Here is a 13,772-nt window from a genome sequence, read left to right as displayed (position 1 = left end):
CACTTACCTTGACATACTGTCCGGCAAAGTCAACCACCTCAGATGTGAAGCAGCCAGAGGCGTCGACAGGGCAGATGGGCACTTGGTCTCTCTGGATGATTTTGTACTCCATGCACACCCGGTAATCATCCTATACAGGAGAAAATATAGATGGCAAAACATCAAATGCAATTACAATCATGTTGGTTTTAAATGTTAGTTCTGAAAAAGATGTCCATCAACTCATGTTAGATAGTGAAACCCCTATTTTGTATCTGGTTAAATATTCATATTTGGTTGTTAAACGTATGTGTCACAGAACATTATTGGCCTTTAGCTGATTGATTCAACTAACAAAAAGGCATTAGCAACAATATTTAGAAACTCGCTAGCCACCAACCCAATGAGAATAGGATCATTGTATCACAGGCAGAGCTCCAAATCCAACACTTGTACATGCAAATTAAGTCAAGAGATGTTGAAGCATCAGTGACAGGATTAGGTTAACAACTTTCCAGAGACCGAGGGAGAGAGACAGAGGGAGAGAGATAAAGGTATAAAGAAAAAGACAAATAGCCCTATGGATATAATTCTTATCTTAGCAAAGGGAATACATTAGAAATAACCCACAAGCTCTAACAGAACATCAACACAGACTTCCAGACCTAGAATTAAATAACGTCAGTAACAGTGTGCGTCAAATCAATACACCATTGCAGAGCACCATAGCAAATGTACAAGGATTTTTGCAAGCATATTTCTTGTCGCATATTGGTCTTGGATAGCAAGAACTGTACCATTTCAAAATACAAAACAAGTAAAGAAACACCATCAGTAGACATTTCTGCTGTCGAATTATCCTTGTTATATAACCATTATGAGACAAATTCATGCTTGGAACAGCATTTTTGTACAAAAACAGGGGTCATTTTGTGGTGGCGAGAATGCGAGGATGGAGGAGCAATAAGCAGAAGAGAGAGAGAGGGATAGGGACAGCACTCACGGCTCCAAAGTACGGGGCCTGGTGGACCACTCCTGTGCCCTCCTCCTCCCTGACGTAGTTATCAGTCACCACCTGGAAGGCGCCGGACTCGCCACACTGCCGTGAGAAAGCACAGACCAACAGCATGAATGGTGAGGTAAGCGAGATGATGAGGCCATCATAGATTACAACGGGTTGATGAAACAAAACGTGAGAGGAGGGAGAAACGTATGGTGTCAAGACTGCAGAGCAAAGGGAGAAATTGGTATTGGTCTGTAAAAATAAGTGTATATACCTCAGCAAAGTAGGGAAATAGAGGTTTGTATTTCTTTCCTTTCAGCGCCTTGCCAGGGAATCTGAAGCACAAAAAGAAAAATTAATTACTTCAGCAATTTCCCTCACTTAGAGATTAATCTGTGCATTGTCACCAAAGGAAAGGGGATTTGCATCAGTATATGAGCCACTATACCGACTGATGTTAAGCACGCCTATAGGGCGCAGTGGAGACAGTATGCTAAGGAATATTAAGTCCCTTATTCAGTGAGGAAAGTGCTTTATGGAAGCCATTCTAAATTGTATTTTTCCCAAAAGACAAAACTTTGTCTTGTGGGCACACCTGCTGCAGCCCTCTCATACATCCATCAAATTTTAATACCTCATAAAGTGCAATTTATCTCTCTGCATTCATGCTTCATGCAATCAGCTCGTAGGACCATAGTCCTCTGAGCTGATGTATGGAGAATGTGATTTACATCCCACCGAGTGGAACTAGAGGAAGCCAAAAAAAAAAGGATTCCTGTCGCTGGCTCCATTTCTCCCTCCCTGCTGTGGAACCAAGCTCGTTTCCCGGAATACCCAGGCACGGACTAGCAGAATCACACACTTTATTTCCTCCCAGTCACTTAAAGAACTTTACAATTATTAGCCTTACATTGACCCGTTCACACACACACACACACACACACACACACACACACACACACACACACACACACACACACACACACACACACACACACACACACACACACACACACACACACACACACACACACACACACACACACAGCAGTTTCAGCCATGCAAGGAGACAGCTAGCTCATCGGGAGCAGTGAGGGTTAGAAGTCTTGCTCTGGGACATCTCGGCACACTGCTAGGATCAGACGGGGATCGAACCAGCAACAGTAGACAAGCCACTCTACTGCCCGAGCAGTAAATAGTTGGTAATCTTATTCCCAAGTGCATATTCCCCCACATAACTGCTGCTAGTGTTTGCATTACTGTTATGAATATTTTGGCTTATTTAAGCTAATAAAAAAATATCCATTATTTTCCCACTAATTATTTGCCATGTCCTAAAAATGTCAGTGTTCAGAAGGACCCTGTGTTATGCTGTGCAGTAGATAATTAAAACACTGAGCAGTGCGAGGAAGGCGGCTAGGAGCCATTTCAAAGTCAACCCCTGAGAACATAAAGTTGCTGATGTCCACAGTAGCAGGCATGTTGAATCCGAGTGAAGCAGGCCAAAAGAAGAAGATGAGGAAAGCCCTTCTGGATTGGTTTCACACACTTCTTCCATCACATATAATTGGTAGATGACTTCAGAAGTTTTATCATTAGAGCAGCCTTACATGGGTCATGACTGCCTGTGAGCCAATACTAGTTACATATTCATCCTCTTGCAATGCCATGTTGTGCAATACCAATTCTTATACATTACAAATGTATTATGGCCCTTCTCTTCCTAAGGTGTTGCGCTACTTAAATAAGCAAAGAATCGAATAAGCGTTGACCAAATTGCTTAGATATATTAAAATAACATAAATATTAGATAACATGGCGGAATAACATTTCAGTAGAAAGCATTAGAAAATAAGGTCCTTTGATTTTACAACAACACAAGCAGACACCCGGTGATTTCTGTCAGTGGACCATATCCAAAAAAAGAAAATTATACACAAGCAATATTACTGGCAACGCGAGATTGCAGAGAGCAGGGCGGGACACAGGATCAATGGAAGGAGAAACTGGGAAAGTATCGTTGGCCATTTAAATGTTCAATTGATTCTCTCCAATTCCAGTTCTATCTATGCCAGCACCAATGAGAGAGGGTCGTGTCGACGCTGTTCGCACCATTGAGCTGATTATTTTATACCAATGGTGGATCATGGAAACACCCATTAAGTGGCATTGCATTAAATACATTAAGAAGTAAAAATGCATAGCTCGCTAATGTATTATGAAATTAAGGCAGTAGAGCCTTCAAAAAAAAACAACAATCACGTTACATTCAAATTATGAAAATGTCTTGGGAAATTTCATTGAATTTTCCCCTTTCAACTTGCGTTAGTGTCTCGTGTCAACCAGCTATTTTTGGTTGATTTTAAAGTTTGTCTGCAAAAATTAGAGTGAATTTCCACATGAAGTAACAAGTGTGCCTTATATTTATGGCATCGTACACCGTCAGGGCTTGCCCCTAATTATTTGGACCGAACAAACAATGATCACATCACAAACAACCTCCAAAAACGGTATCATAGAAAATTATCCTAGTTATATAATGTGTAGAACATTCCCAACAAAAGTTTACCTTATATATGTCAAATACAGGTTTGACAATATGCTTAACGGTTATTCTGTTTGAACGCACAAAAGGTTTCACTCCACACCCACTCCTACATCACTGCCCTACCATGTTCTCCTGATCACTTGACAATTGTATTTATTTCAGCTTCAGCTTCAGCTCCAGCTTGGACCCGTGAACTTGGACTACATTTGTTTACAAATAATTTGGTGAGTCCTCACGCAGCCCTGCCAAGATGCAGATAAGGGGGCTTGTTTCAAAATTCTAAACAGGCACCAAATCTGTTAAAGGTGGTGAAACCAGAATCATTTATATTTGTTGTAAAATTGCTCATGAAGTTAGCACAGCAATCTATAACTTTTGGTCACTAAAGTGTTACATAGATCACAAATAGACGTGGGACCATGATAGAAAACATGTTCCCCCCCCTCCTTTCTTGAACTCTCAGCCAAAAACACTTTTCTTAATCTCATAGTGTTCGAATTCGAGCTGAAACAGTGGGATCACGTACACTTACATGTTAACAAGTGATGTAATTGAATCGCCTCGCTTAACATCAAAGCTCTGCCGTAAATGTTAAGTGCTTTCGGATCTTCCAAAAGTGGATGTGAAAGCCACCGACTTCCTCCACACAGCACTTATGTTCTCACCAGTTGAAAATGTTCAGGATTTAAATGTGAAAAAAATACGTAAACTTTAACTATAACTAGAGTGCTTGTCTGTGTCGCCCCCATTACATTGTTTGGAGAGAACCACGATAAGTAGTGGCAAACGTGACCAATTTGGTCACCGTCTTGAGCCATGAAAGGCGTAGGTTACTTGAAATGGCAACATGTCTCGTAAGCCCGTTTCTCTTGAGCGGGGCATACACTTGTATTCATCACGTTTCTAAGAAATCAGAGGACGGCCTAATAGGGCCCTCATTCATTGGACTCTATCTTTTTTTTTTACCATGGCCACCATAGACCATGCTGCTCTACTTGAGGTCGATTGCGGGTTTGGTACTCACTTGTCCAGCAGGGTGTACTCCGCCTCTGCCTTGAACAGCGCGCCAAGCCTGGCCTCCATCATGATGTAGATCTTCTCGTTGGCATTGTCTGGAAAGGTGCGTTAGAACAGATCAGACCACTGACAGCGCTGAGTGAGGACACCTGAGGCAGGGGTCATTTGTGAGACATCAACGGGGCTTCTGAGTCCACCTGAGGATTCGAAACAGCAACATCTCCAGTCACCACTAATGAGCTGGCCTTGATCTGCCTTTCAGCTTCACTAGGTCAACAAAACTTCCAAGAAAACAACAACACAAGTTTGCCTGCCAACTCCGTTGATGGATTGTCTGCTTTATTACTGCTGTATCACATTGGCTCGGGGGCAGACTTTTCAAGGGGTTGTTTAATGAACTGGATTTCACAATTCCTCTTTGTGTTACTAGTGGGCAAGCACTGTTCCAAGAGCAGCTCAAGTGCACCTGTTCAAATGGGAGAATAATGGCAGTCGAGTTCCCGTGCACCTGTGCCAACGCCCGGGCTGTTAAACGGAGTAATTTGCGTTTGAATGCAGAGGGAGGCGCCTGCATCCGCTTGGACGCCGTCCGACCCAAATCAGAGAGCTGATGCTGACTGCTTTTCTGCATATGGCCCAACTATCGGATACTTTATAGAGCCATTAAATACCCAGTCCCACACCGATAGTTTCACGGTGAGATGCATTGCGAAAACAAAACACAAAAGTAAGGCAACAGAGTTAAAAGAAGTGGCCCCGAGAGTAGCTGGCTGAACGGTATCAGGAGACAAGGACACGCAGTAAGCAGGTGATACCGAGTGGATGAGAAAAAGAAGAGCTCCACAGAAAGATATGGTGAGGTGCCGCATCAATAGAAGACGACAATTACGATCAATGCTTGGACATGTGATTGCACAGCTTCGTTCCATTTCAGTTGACAGGCTTGCTCAAAAAATAAAGCCAGGGAGAGGGATTGAGTGACACTGAGGGGATGGAAAAAGTCACGAATAATATCGAGCAGAAGAAACAGGGAGTGCAGGGGTTGAAGAAAGAAAAGAAAACAAGATAAATAGAGTTCGATGGCGTGTTAGAGACAGTAGATTAAAATGAGACGGAGAGAGAGGAATCAAGATGACAAGCTAAAATACACCCATTAGTATTCTGGGGCTGCCTCTCATGCAGTATGGGCCAAGCCTATGCTATTGAGGCGTGGTGCTTCCAACTGTGCTTCAACACTGCCCCCTGGAGGCCAGGACGAACGGCAACAGGGGAATCTGGGTCATCCTTTTATAAACCTACCACTTCCTCTCAACTGGGAAGCAGAAATACATGAGGACAAAACACCAGCAACCTCTGGAGGATTTTTGTTAAATATATTCAAACAAGGCCAAGGTTTCTTTTTACTGACTGACCGCATTTGAAACATCAATCATTCTGCACATGCATGAACATATGCTTTTGTACATGCACACAGACTTAGCTACTGAGAAGATTACAAAAATTACTACAATCAATGCCAGTGGATAATACTAGCCCCAACCGACCATCTTTTTGTTCAATCTTTCCATTTTCTTGTTTCCAAATTAGAAAGGAGCCAACATTGATGGGCCAGTCTATATTCCACAAGAGAGCAGTCCAATTCAACAATGTGTACGATCATTCCACCTCTGGAAAAGGACATGGCAGGCTCATTATTAAAGACAAAGGAAATGGCAGTGTTTCCCATACATGGACCACTGTGTGGCACAGCACCACAGAATGAACACCGAGCGCCACAATTTGATTCTGATTTTTTGTTGTTTTTTTACGCGATTTTGAAATATTAATATCGTTCCGTTCATTCATCTCCGCATAGCAGTGCTTCTCCCCGTCATTCTCGTTCACACACACACAAGCACAGAGACAAGCGCGCATACATGCCATGGTGCGCGGGTACACAACATTTTGCTAACACAGCAAAGCTTTACACTCACCTTTGACCTTAACGTATTGGAACTCGGCATTGACACAAAGGGCGAGGTTGCTTGGCAGTGTCCAGGGAGTTGTTGTCCAGGCAATCAAAGACACATTCTCATCCTCCAACAGGGGGAAGCTGACAATCACAGAGGGGTCTTGGACGTCCTGCCATGTAAGAATGATCATATTTAAAAAAGATGTGCGTACTCACACTATTCGATGTCCCCGATACTTAAAAAGGAGATTAGCGGATCAAAAACTTATTTTATAAGAGAAATCTAAACACATAATGACTTGTTCGAGATGAACCCGTTCAAAGCAAGGCTTGCTAAGATTGAGAGTGATTACACACATTTTTACGAATGCTCAATCAGAGATTTGAATGACGCTCAAACTGGGACTACAAGGCTACGGAGATGGTAGGAATCTCCTGGCCTTATTATGCTAACAGCACAAACATTGCAGTGACTATATTATACCCTGCAGATTGGCAGGCTATGCAAACATGCTAGTGTTGGGAGGGTGGAACTTTTTCTAAACCAGTTAGATAATTAGTTAAACACCGGATTGTACCGGTACAAATCAACAGCGCAGTTGCTGACAAATTGAACTTGTGGCATTATGCCCGGCACACACTAGAAGATTTGTCTGAAAAAAAGAAGAGCCTTCACACTTAACGATCAATGAATATACATTTTAACCATTTTCCTCTTTAAATGTGAGGAAGGCAAAGATTTTGTCAACACAGCAAACCATACATTAACCGGTATCCCCAACAACCCAATCCTGATTCTCAAAATCATAACTGACACAAATAGCAGACTAACAAAATGACTGTAGCTGAAACAAACATGACAGCTATGCTTTTGCCATCGTTTTTTTTGGAACATCCTAAAGAACAACTAAAGAATAATAGACAAGGTCGGCCGGAACTTGAATGTACATGTTGCAGTGGGAGTTGGACCCCTGTATTTCACAAACTATCCTGAACACGATCTGATGATTTTGTGCTGTACCTTGTAGTTCTGATGGGACTCAAAGTTGGAGAGAGGAGTGTTGCAGGCGGTTGAGAAGGGCATAACCTTCACACCCCTGTACACTAGACCCTTTTCATACAGCTGCTTGAACACCCACCTGCAAGGCGATAAAGACTATATATGAATATATGGACACACACACACACACACACACACACACACACACACACACACACACACACACACACACACACACACACACACACACACACACACACACACACACACACACACACACACACACACACACACACACACACACACACAAAATACTGCAGTACGTTTCGAATAAAAATGTATTACTAGTTCACTAGGAAAATAAAACGGTTCAATCCAATGTATTAATATATTTTTGGATTAAAGGTCAGGAAAAAATGAATGATCATATATTTGCACAAAATATCTTAATGCTATAACACTTTAAAGGCAAAGCAACTGGACGGACCATACAGTTTCCATGAACGAAGGGTATAGAGTCTTGTAGTCATTTTCAAAGTCGATCCATCTGCCCATCCTCCGCACAGAAGTCTGAAAATTGAATGACAATAAAACAGTTAAACATATTAAAAATAGACTTATCTGAATTATCTACCATCATATCATAAAAAGACACCCAAGGGACACGCCTGCCAACATTGTCAACACACAATAACATAATTATCATCGTTATATACTGGCTATTCAAAGCTTAAAGTATAGCCAGTCTAGGTGAGATTTGTTTGAAACATAGCCCTTTGGTTGAGGCAGACAGTTGATTGCTAACTAAATAAACTGATGGTCTATCTGAAGGGGTTGCAAGGCCCATTGATTGTTTAGCCACACACAAGGCTAGCATGTGTGTGGCTGAACAATCAATTAAAAAGGGTATAACATGTAATGTATGAAGCTAGGAATCTAACAATCAAAACAATGACCAAAAACAGAGTTATTTGATGTTGTGAAGTAGCATGGGAACATCAATTTTTAAAACTTACATCTAGTAAAAGTCCAGACAATTTTATTAAGTAAGGAAGTTTCGGTGGCATTCAAGAAGCAATATCTGCATGCAACATTGCAGCAATATCAAATGGGAACTTTGGTCACTTACTTCCCATTCAGTGGCGTATCTCATCACAATATTTCTGCACTGTTTGTTGTACTCAGCGATACCCATCTTGGCGACATCATCAGGCCCTTTAATCCCTAATGTTTTGTCAATCTCGTACTCCTGCAGGATCACAAAAGGTAGACAATACAAAGATAAGACAGCAAAATAGCACATTGGTCAAAAACTATGGTTACATCAATTCATATTTAGTATTTCTCCAAAGTGAAAAAAAATCAAAGCATGCTGCAACCAATATACAAAAAAATTATAGATTGAGGAGCATCAGCTGACATTGAGATGCATTTACGCTCAGTTCCGTTTGTGTCAGAGACAACTTTAAGAAAATGCAACGGCGTTGCTTCTTACCACGGGCAGACCATGGCAATCCCAGCCAAAACGTCTGTCCACGTGGAAGCCATTCTGGTGGGCAAAACGGGTCACAACGTCCTTGATGGTTCCAGCCAGGATGTGCCCATAATGGGGTAGCCCCGTGGCGAAAGGAGGGCCGTCATAGAAGGTGTACCTGCTCAGCAGACAGAAAGCAAAGGGGTTAAAAAAAAACTTGAACATCGAAACCTTAACATTGAAAGAGTTGATAGAAATGACCAAAGGTAATAGTGTGTTTATAAGGACAACGTGACATAAATGACAGAAGTACTTTCAACTTCATGCCTGGTAATAATATTCATAAACACATGTTGTTTGTTATTTGACATACAATTACTTAACATATAAGAAAGATCAACAACAAATTTGTATTTCACAACCAAAGGGGAGGAGGAAAAAGATTTGTGAATGATTTACATTTAAAAAGGAGTGGACATCTGTGCTTTATTCCCCAAAGGAATTGGAGAATCATCTACAGTTTGTTTTTTTCCGTTTAGAAGATTTATTTAATTCATCATTTATTTTTGACATACCTGGGCCTATTCTTGGACTGTTTGAGGCACTCACGGAAGCAGTCCTTCTCATTCCAAAACTGGAGGACCTTCTCCTCCTCAAAGGGGAAATTGATGGACTCAGGCACCCGCTCCACCATGGTTTCTACACAAAGACGACGATACAAAGAAACAACATGAGTTGGGAAAAAAAAAACATGTAGTTTCACAAACTGATTAAATGGGAACATATTTTCTTAACATTATAAGCTATAGACCAATGACAACTTCATCAGTTCAGAATGTCTCAAGCTGTCAAAGTACACCATTTAAAAACATACCATTGTTACCGAATGTAAACAATGGGGCACAAACGATCCAAACATATACTTGTCTGTTCGAGCCCAAGTCTGACTGTCACCCTCTTCAGAGTATCAGGACATTTGGCAGCTTGTCATCAACCGGACCAGTCTAGCAGGTTGCATCATTAAACAATTCCAACAATATATATATTCTCCAAAGAACACACGTATATAGCAATAGGACACATAGTGCACATAAGATTGTTCCACATCACATCACACAATAAAGTTTAGAATGATATGACATCTAAAATAATATAATAAATCAAACAATCACTGGCTGGAAATTTGGTACAAAAGTATGTCCAACACAAGTCACTTTTCCGAATGACACCTCCGTGTTGATAGCTTATAGCCTATGCTAACCGGTTTACTTGAAATATGGACTTAAGACTTGGATATACACATTTTCAGTAGGATTGTGAAATCTTGCGTTCACATCGACACAAAACAATCCATCCGTTTCTAGGCATCATCAACATTTAACACCAATATAGCTTTTAACTGCTTCCAATATTACTCACATGTGTTCAATCCCTGTCTGTGCCAGATGGAAACAAAAGGAAATGATGCAATAGATTCATGTCGTGGGCGGAAGTGTGTAAAACCCAGTGAAATCTGAGTGAAATCCGCTTAAATTAAAAGAAAGTTTATATTTTACACGGTATTATAATGTAAAGACGCACGTACGTTGTTAATAAAAACTAACATCATTGAGGCTTTAAATGAAGGAATATAAAAAATTATGTTTATTTATTGTAGCTGTGCTTAATTACATCATCCATGTCAGATAATATTTTTTGGTTAATAATAGCCCAAACACCAACCTTGAAAATTTTGTGTTGGCTCATACTAAGAAATATTGATTTATATTTGATTTATTTTTTATAGTACATTTGAATGCCTTGGGTTTACGATAAATTCTGAGTTAGGACACAGTATTGAACAAAAATATTAAAATAAAGTGAGCAATACATTCTTAAAAAGGTAAACAGACTTCAGTGTTAATATCCCAGCAAACAATTTCCAATAGTCATCTTTGGTCAAACGTGTGTATCAATATTGCAAGGATCATAGCATACAGGTGCATCTCAATGTTATGGAAAAGTGAATTCATTTAAGTAATTCAATTTAAAAAGTGAAACTTAGATGTGATATAGATTTATTACACCCAAAGTGAAATATTTTAATCCTTTATTTGTATTATTCTTGATGATTATAATCAATGGCTCACAGCTCATGAAAACCCAAAATTCTGTATCCCGGAAAATTTGAATATTGTGAAAAAGTTCAACATTGTAGACTCAAAGTGTCATTCTCTAATCAGCTAGTTATATCAAAATACCTTCAAAGGTTTCCTGAGCCTTTTAATGGTACCTCAATCTTGTTCACTAGGCTTAACAATCATGGAGAAGACATGTGTGCAGAAGACATTGCCACTCTCCTCGGCAGGGCCGAAGGCTGATCGACTCCATGTCACTCCGCATTGATGCAGTTATTCATGCAAAGGAGGCCCACCCATACACTGGGAGCATATACAAGAACTTAAGTTTTCAGAAGGCTGACATTTTTAATTCATATAAAATAATAGCACTGTTCTTATGTGATATTTGTATCTTCAGAGATTCTGAACTTTGGTTTTCATGAGCTTTAAGCCATAAAGATTAATCATATTTCGCTGGTGGAATGAATCGTTTCCCTTTTTGAATTGAAATTAATGAACTTCTCCACAATATTCTAATTTAATGAGATTGTATATACTCAACCTGATTAATTTCAACCTCTTTTGCAGCTAGATTTGTGAAAAGTTGTACCATGACTAGCCCATGGTTTAAGCACCAGCATTCATTTACAAATTCTGATTCATTGTCCATATCATTTCACTACTTACCACGTAAAATCCCCAATATCGAACTAGCGTTGGCTTTCTAACCACTTTGAATGTGTTGGGATGACGTGACATAAAAGGTCAAACGCTTTTACTTGCCATTTATAATAGTGATAGTCCCAATTGTTTTCCCACCTGCACAATAAAGACCCTGCAAGTTGCCTTGTTAGACATACTTGTTCCTTATAGCATATTGGCCAAATACATGAAGTGCATTGAGCAGCCAAAGGCCTTTTTATACATGAACAAGAAACGATTTGTTAACAAGGCATAGCTTTATTGGGTGGTGACAACAGTCTATGGAGCGTTAACAGACGGATGGGCTAGGTAAACAGTCTATTGGGTTGCTGGTGCCACTGCAGGGGCAGCTGCTGCAGCCACGGCCGCTGCCTTCCTCGCCGCCTTCAGTCCCTTCTTGTTGTGCTTCTTGGCGAAGCGCATGTTCCTCAGGAACTTGGTGTCCACCTGCAGCAATAAAAAGTCTGATTTTAGTTGATGGTTTTATAAACATCTTATGCAATTTCTTGTTCATGAATATGTCCTTTGCTGTTTAACTATTGTGCTTTTCAATTAAACCAAAACCAATGCAGTTCTTCTGGATACATAAAGGTTTACATAAAACCATTTGGTAACGTCAGCAAGCCATGCTCATTACCATCACTGTCAAGTCAAATCTGGAAAACTTCTTATGATCAAACTTTTAATATTAACCATCTGGCAATGTATGAAAACCAGATTTAAATTCTATGAGCTGGGTATTTAGGTCATTAACTTATGTTATCACAGATAAGTGCAGACATGGTTTAAGCATGGTCAAAATCAGTATTCACATAGGAATAAACATCCAAGTTCAGTATTGCATTATGAATTATATTTGTAAATGCCAACAATTGTGGATAAACATTGCAAATCATGCATGTTCATTTAATACAATATACGTGCAGTCACATTTTCCAGCACTAAAGCATTGGTAATGGTTGTATAATCTTTTGTAATTCTAAGTGTACAGTATTGGTATAGATGGCATATGCAGAGATTTCCTATCTTCATAGGACAACTAAAGTTAAACATAAGGAATCAGATACATGACCACAATGATGAATGCAGTCACAAATCCAAGCAATGCAGTCTGCAATTAATGGAATCGGTAGATAGCTTTGTTCTGTTAAGAATCACGCCAGAAATTATCATAGTCCAAGCATCCAATGATGAACTTTACTGAAGTTCATCCTTGAAAAACCTCTTATGTCAAACACAATGCATGTTAACCTATTCCACAAAGCCACTATGTAGCAGCTACAAATGGTAAGGGAATTTGGCTGTGGAAGTTGCAAGACATGTAAACTAACTTCAGTTCCTTTCCATAACAGTTAACCGAGTGAATAATTCCCGTCATCCAAAATCAGTGAGAGTGCAGGCATCCAATATGACCTAAGATTGTGAATGTGCCATCTAAATGGAACAGACAAGAAATGCAAGGTTGATGGCAAGTCACATAAGGGTTGCCCTATTCCATTTATGTAGTACATACCCCTTTCAATGATTCATAACGCTCCGCTTTGGGCTTCCTGATGCCATTCCTATGGGCCTTGCGGGCTGTAGGAATGAGAAACAAATTATTAACAAACGTATGTGCATCAGAGCCATCAGCTGGCATTGTCGAGTTGACACCATGTCCAGCATCCCTCTTTGGCAGCACCGAAACGTAGTTGTACTTACATTGGTTGTGGGAGGTGTGATTCTTTGACTTCGCCATTTCTACTCTGGGGATCTGTTAAAAGATAGTTGTAGATTCAGAGCAGATCAAACTACCCTTATTGTGAACACTGGAATTGGGTTATGCATGCCAACTTTTTAATACGCTATCGCTAGTTAGCAGAGGTTGCTTAAGTAGTAAACATTGCCACATTACTTTACTAAGGATAATTGAGAAGCAACACATCACCGGGTGAAATAATTTCGTTTTATTCAAATTGAAACCGATTCATCGGCATATCTGAATGCTGTAGGTAGTGGA

The 13,772-nt window shown here is 40.1% G+C and overlaps 2 protein-coding genes across 2 annotated transcripts in view; both read right to left on the bottom strand.

Moving 5' to 3' along the window:
* iars1 (isoleucyl-tRNA synthetase 1) overlaps positions 1-10,487 on the bottom strand; it is a 39,621-nt gene extending 29,134 nt beyond the window's left edge. The window contains exons 1-11 of the mRNA XM_056605347.1: positions 10,392-10,487; positions 9,548-9,671; positions 8,994-9,150; positions 8,628-8,747; positions 7,986-8,068; positions 7,520-7,637; positions 6,521-6,668; positions 4,555-4,642; positions 1,257-1,317; positions 983-1,078; positions 8-130 (exon numbers count right to left, since the gene is read on the bottom strand). Of these exons, the coding sequence (XP_056461322.1) occupies positions 8-130; positions 983-1,078; positions 1,257-1,317; positions 4,555-4,642; positions 6,521-6,668; positions 7,520-7,637; positions 7,986-8,068; positions 8,628-8,747; positions 8,994-9,150; positions 9,548-9,666 (1,113 nt within the window). The 5' untranslated portion in view covers positions 9,667-9,671; positions 10,392-10,487. The remainder of the gene's footprint in view (positions 1-7; positions 131-982; positions 1,079-1,256; positions 1,318-4,554; positions 4,643-6,520; positions 6,669-7,519; positions 7,638-7,985; positions 8,069-8,627; positions 8,748-8,993; positions 9,151-9,547; positions 9,672-10,391) is intronic.
* A 1,524-nt stretch (positions 10,488-12,011) lies between these two features.
* rpl29 (ribosomal protein L29) overlaps positions 12,012-13,772 on the bottom strand; it is a 2,016-nt gene continuing 255 nt past the window's right edge. Inside the window, exons 2-4 of the mRNA XM_056605349.1 lie at positions 13,475-13,526; positions 13,287-13,351; positions 12,012-12,220 (exon numbers count right to left, since the gene is read on the bottom strand). Of these exons, the coding sequence (XP_056461324.1) occupies positions 12,092-12,220; positions 13,287-13,351; positions 13,475-13,511 (231 nt within the window). The 5' untranslated portion in view covers positions 13,512-13,526 and the 3' untranslated portion in view covers positions 12,012-12,091. The remainder of the gene's footprint in view (positions 12,221-13,286; positions 13,352-13,474; positions 13,527-13,772) is intronic.

Source organism: Gadus chalcogrammus, chromosome 13 (genome assembly GCF_026213295.1).
Source record: "Gadus chalcogrammus isolate NIFS_2021 chromosome 13, NIFS_Gcha_1.0, whole genome shotgun sequence".
NCBI classification, from domain to species: Eukaryota; Metazoa; Chordata; class Actinopteri; order Gadiformes; family Gadidae; genus Gadus; species Gadus chalcogrammus.
The sequence above is the reverse complement of the archived record's forward strand: the minus strand, read 5'-3'. Positions and strand labels throughout refer to the sequence as shown.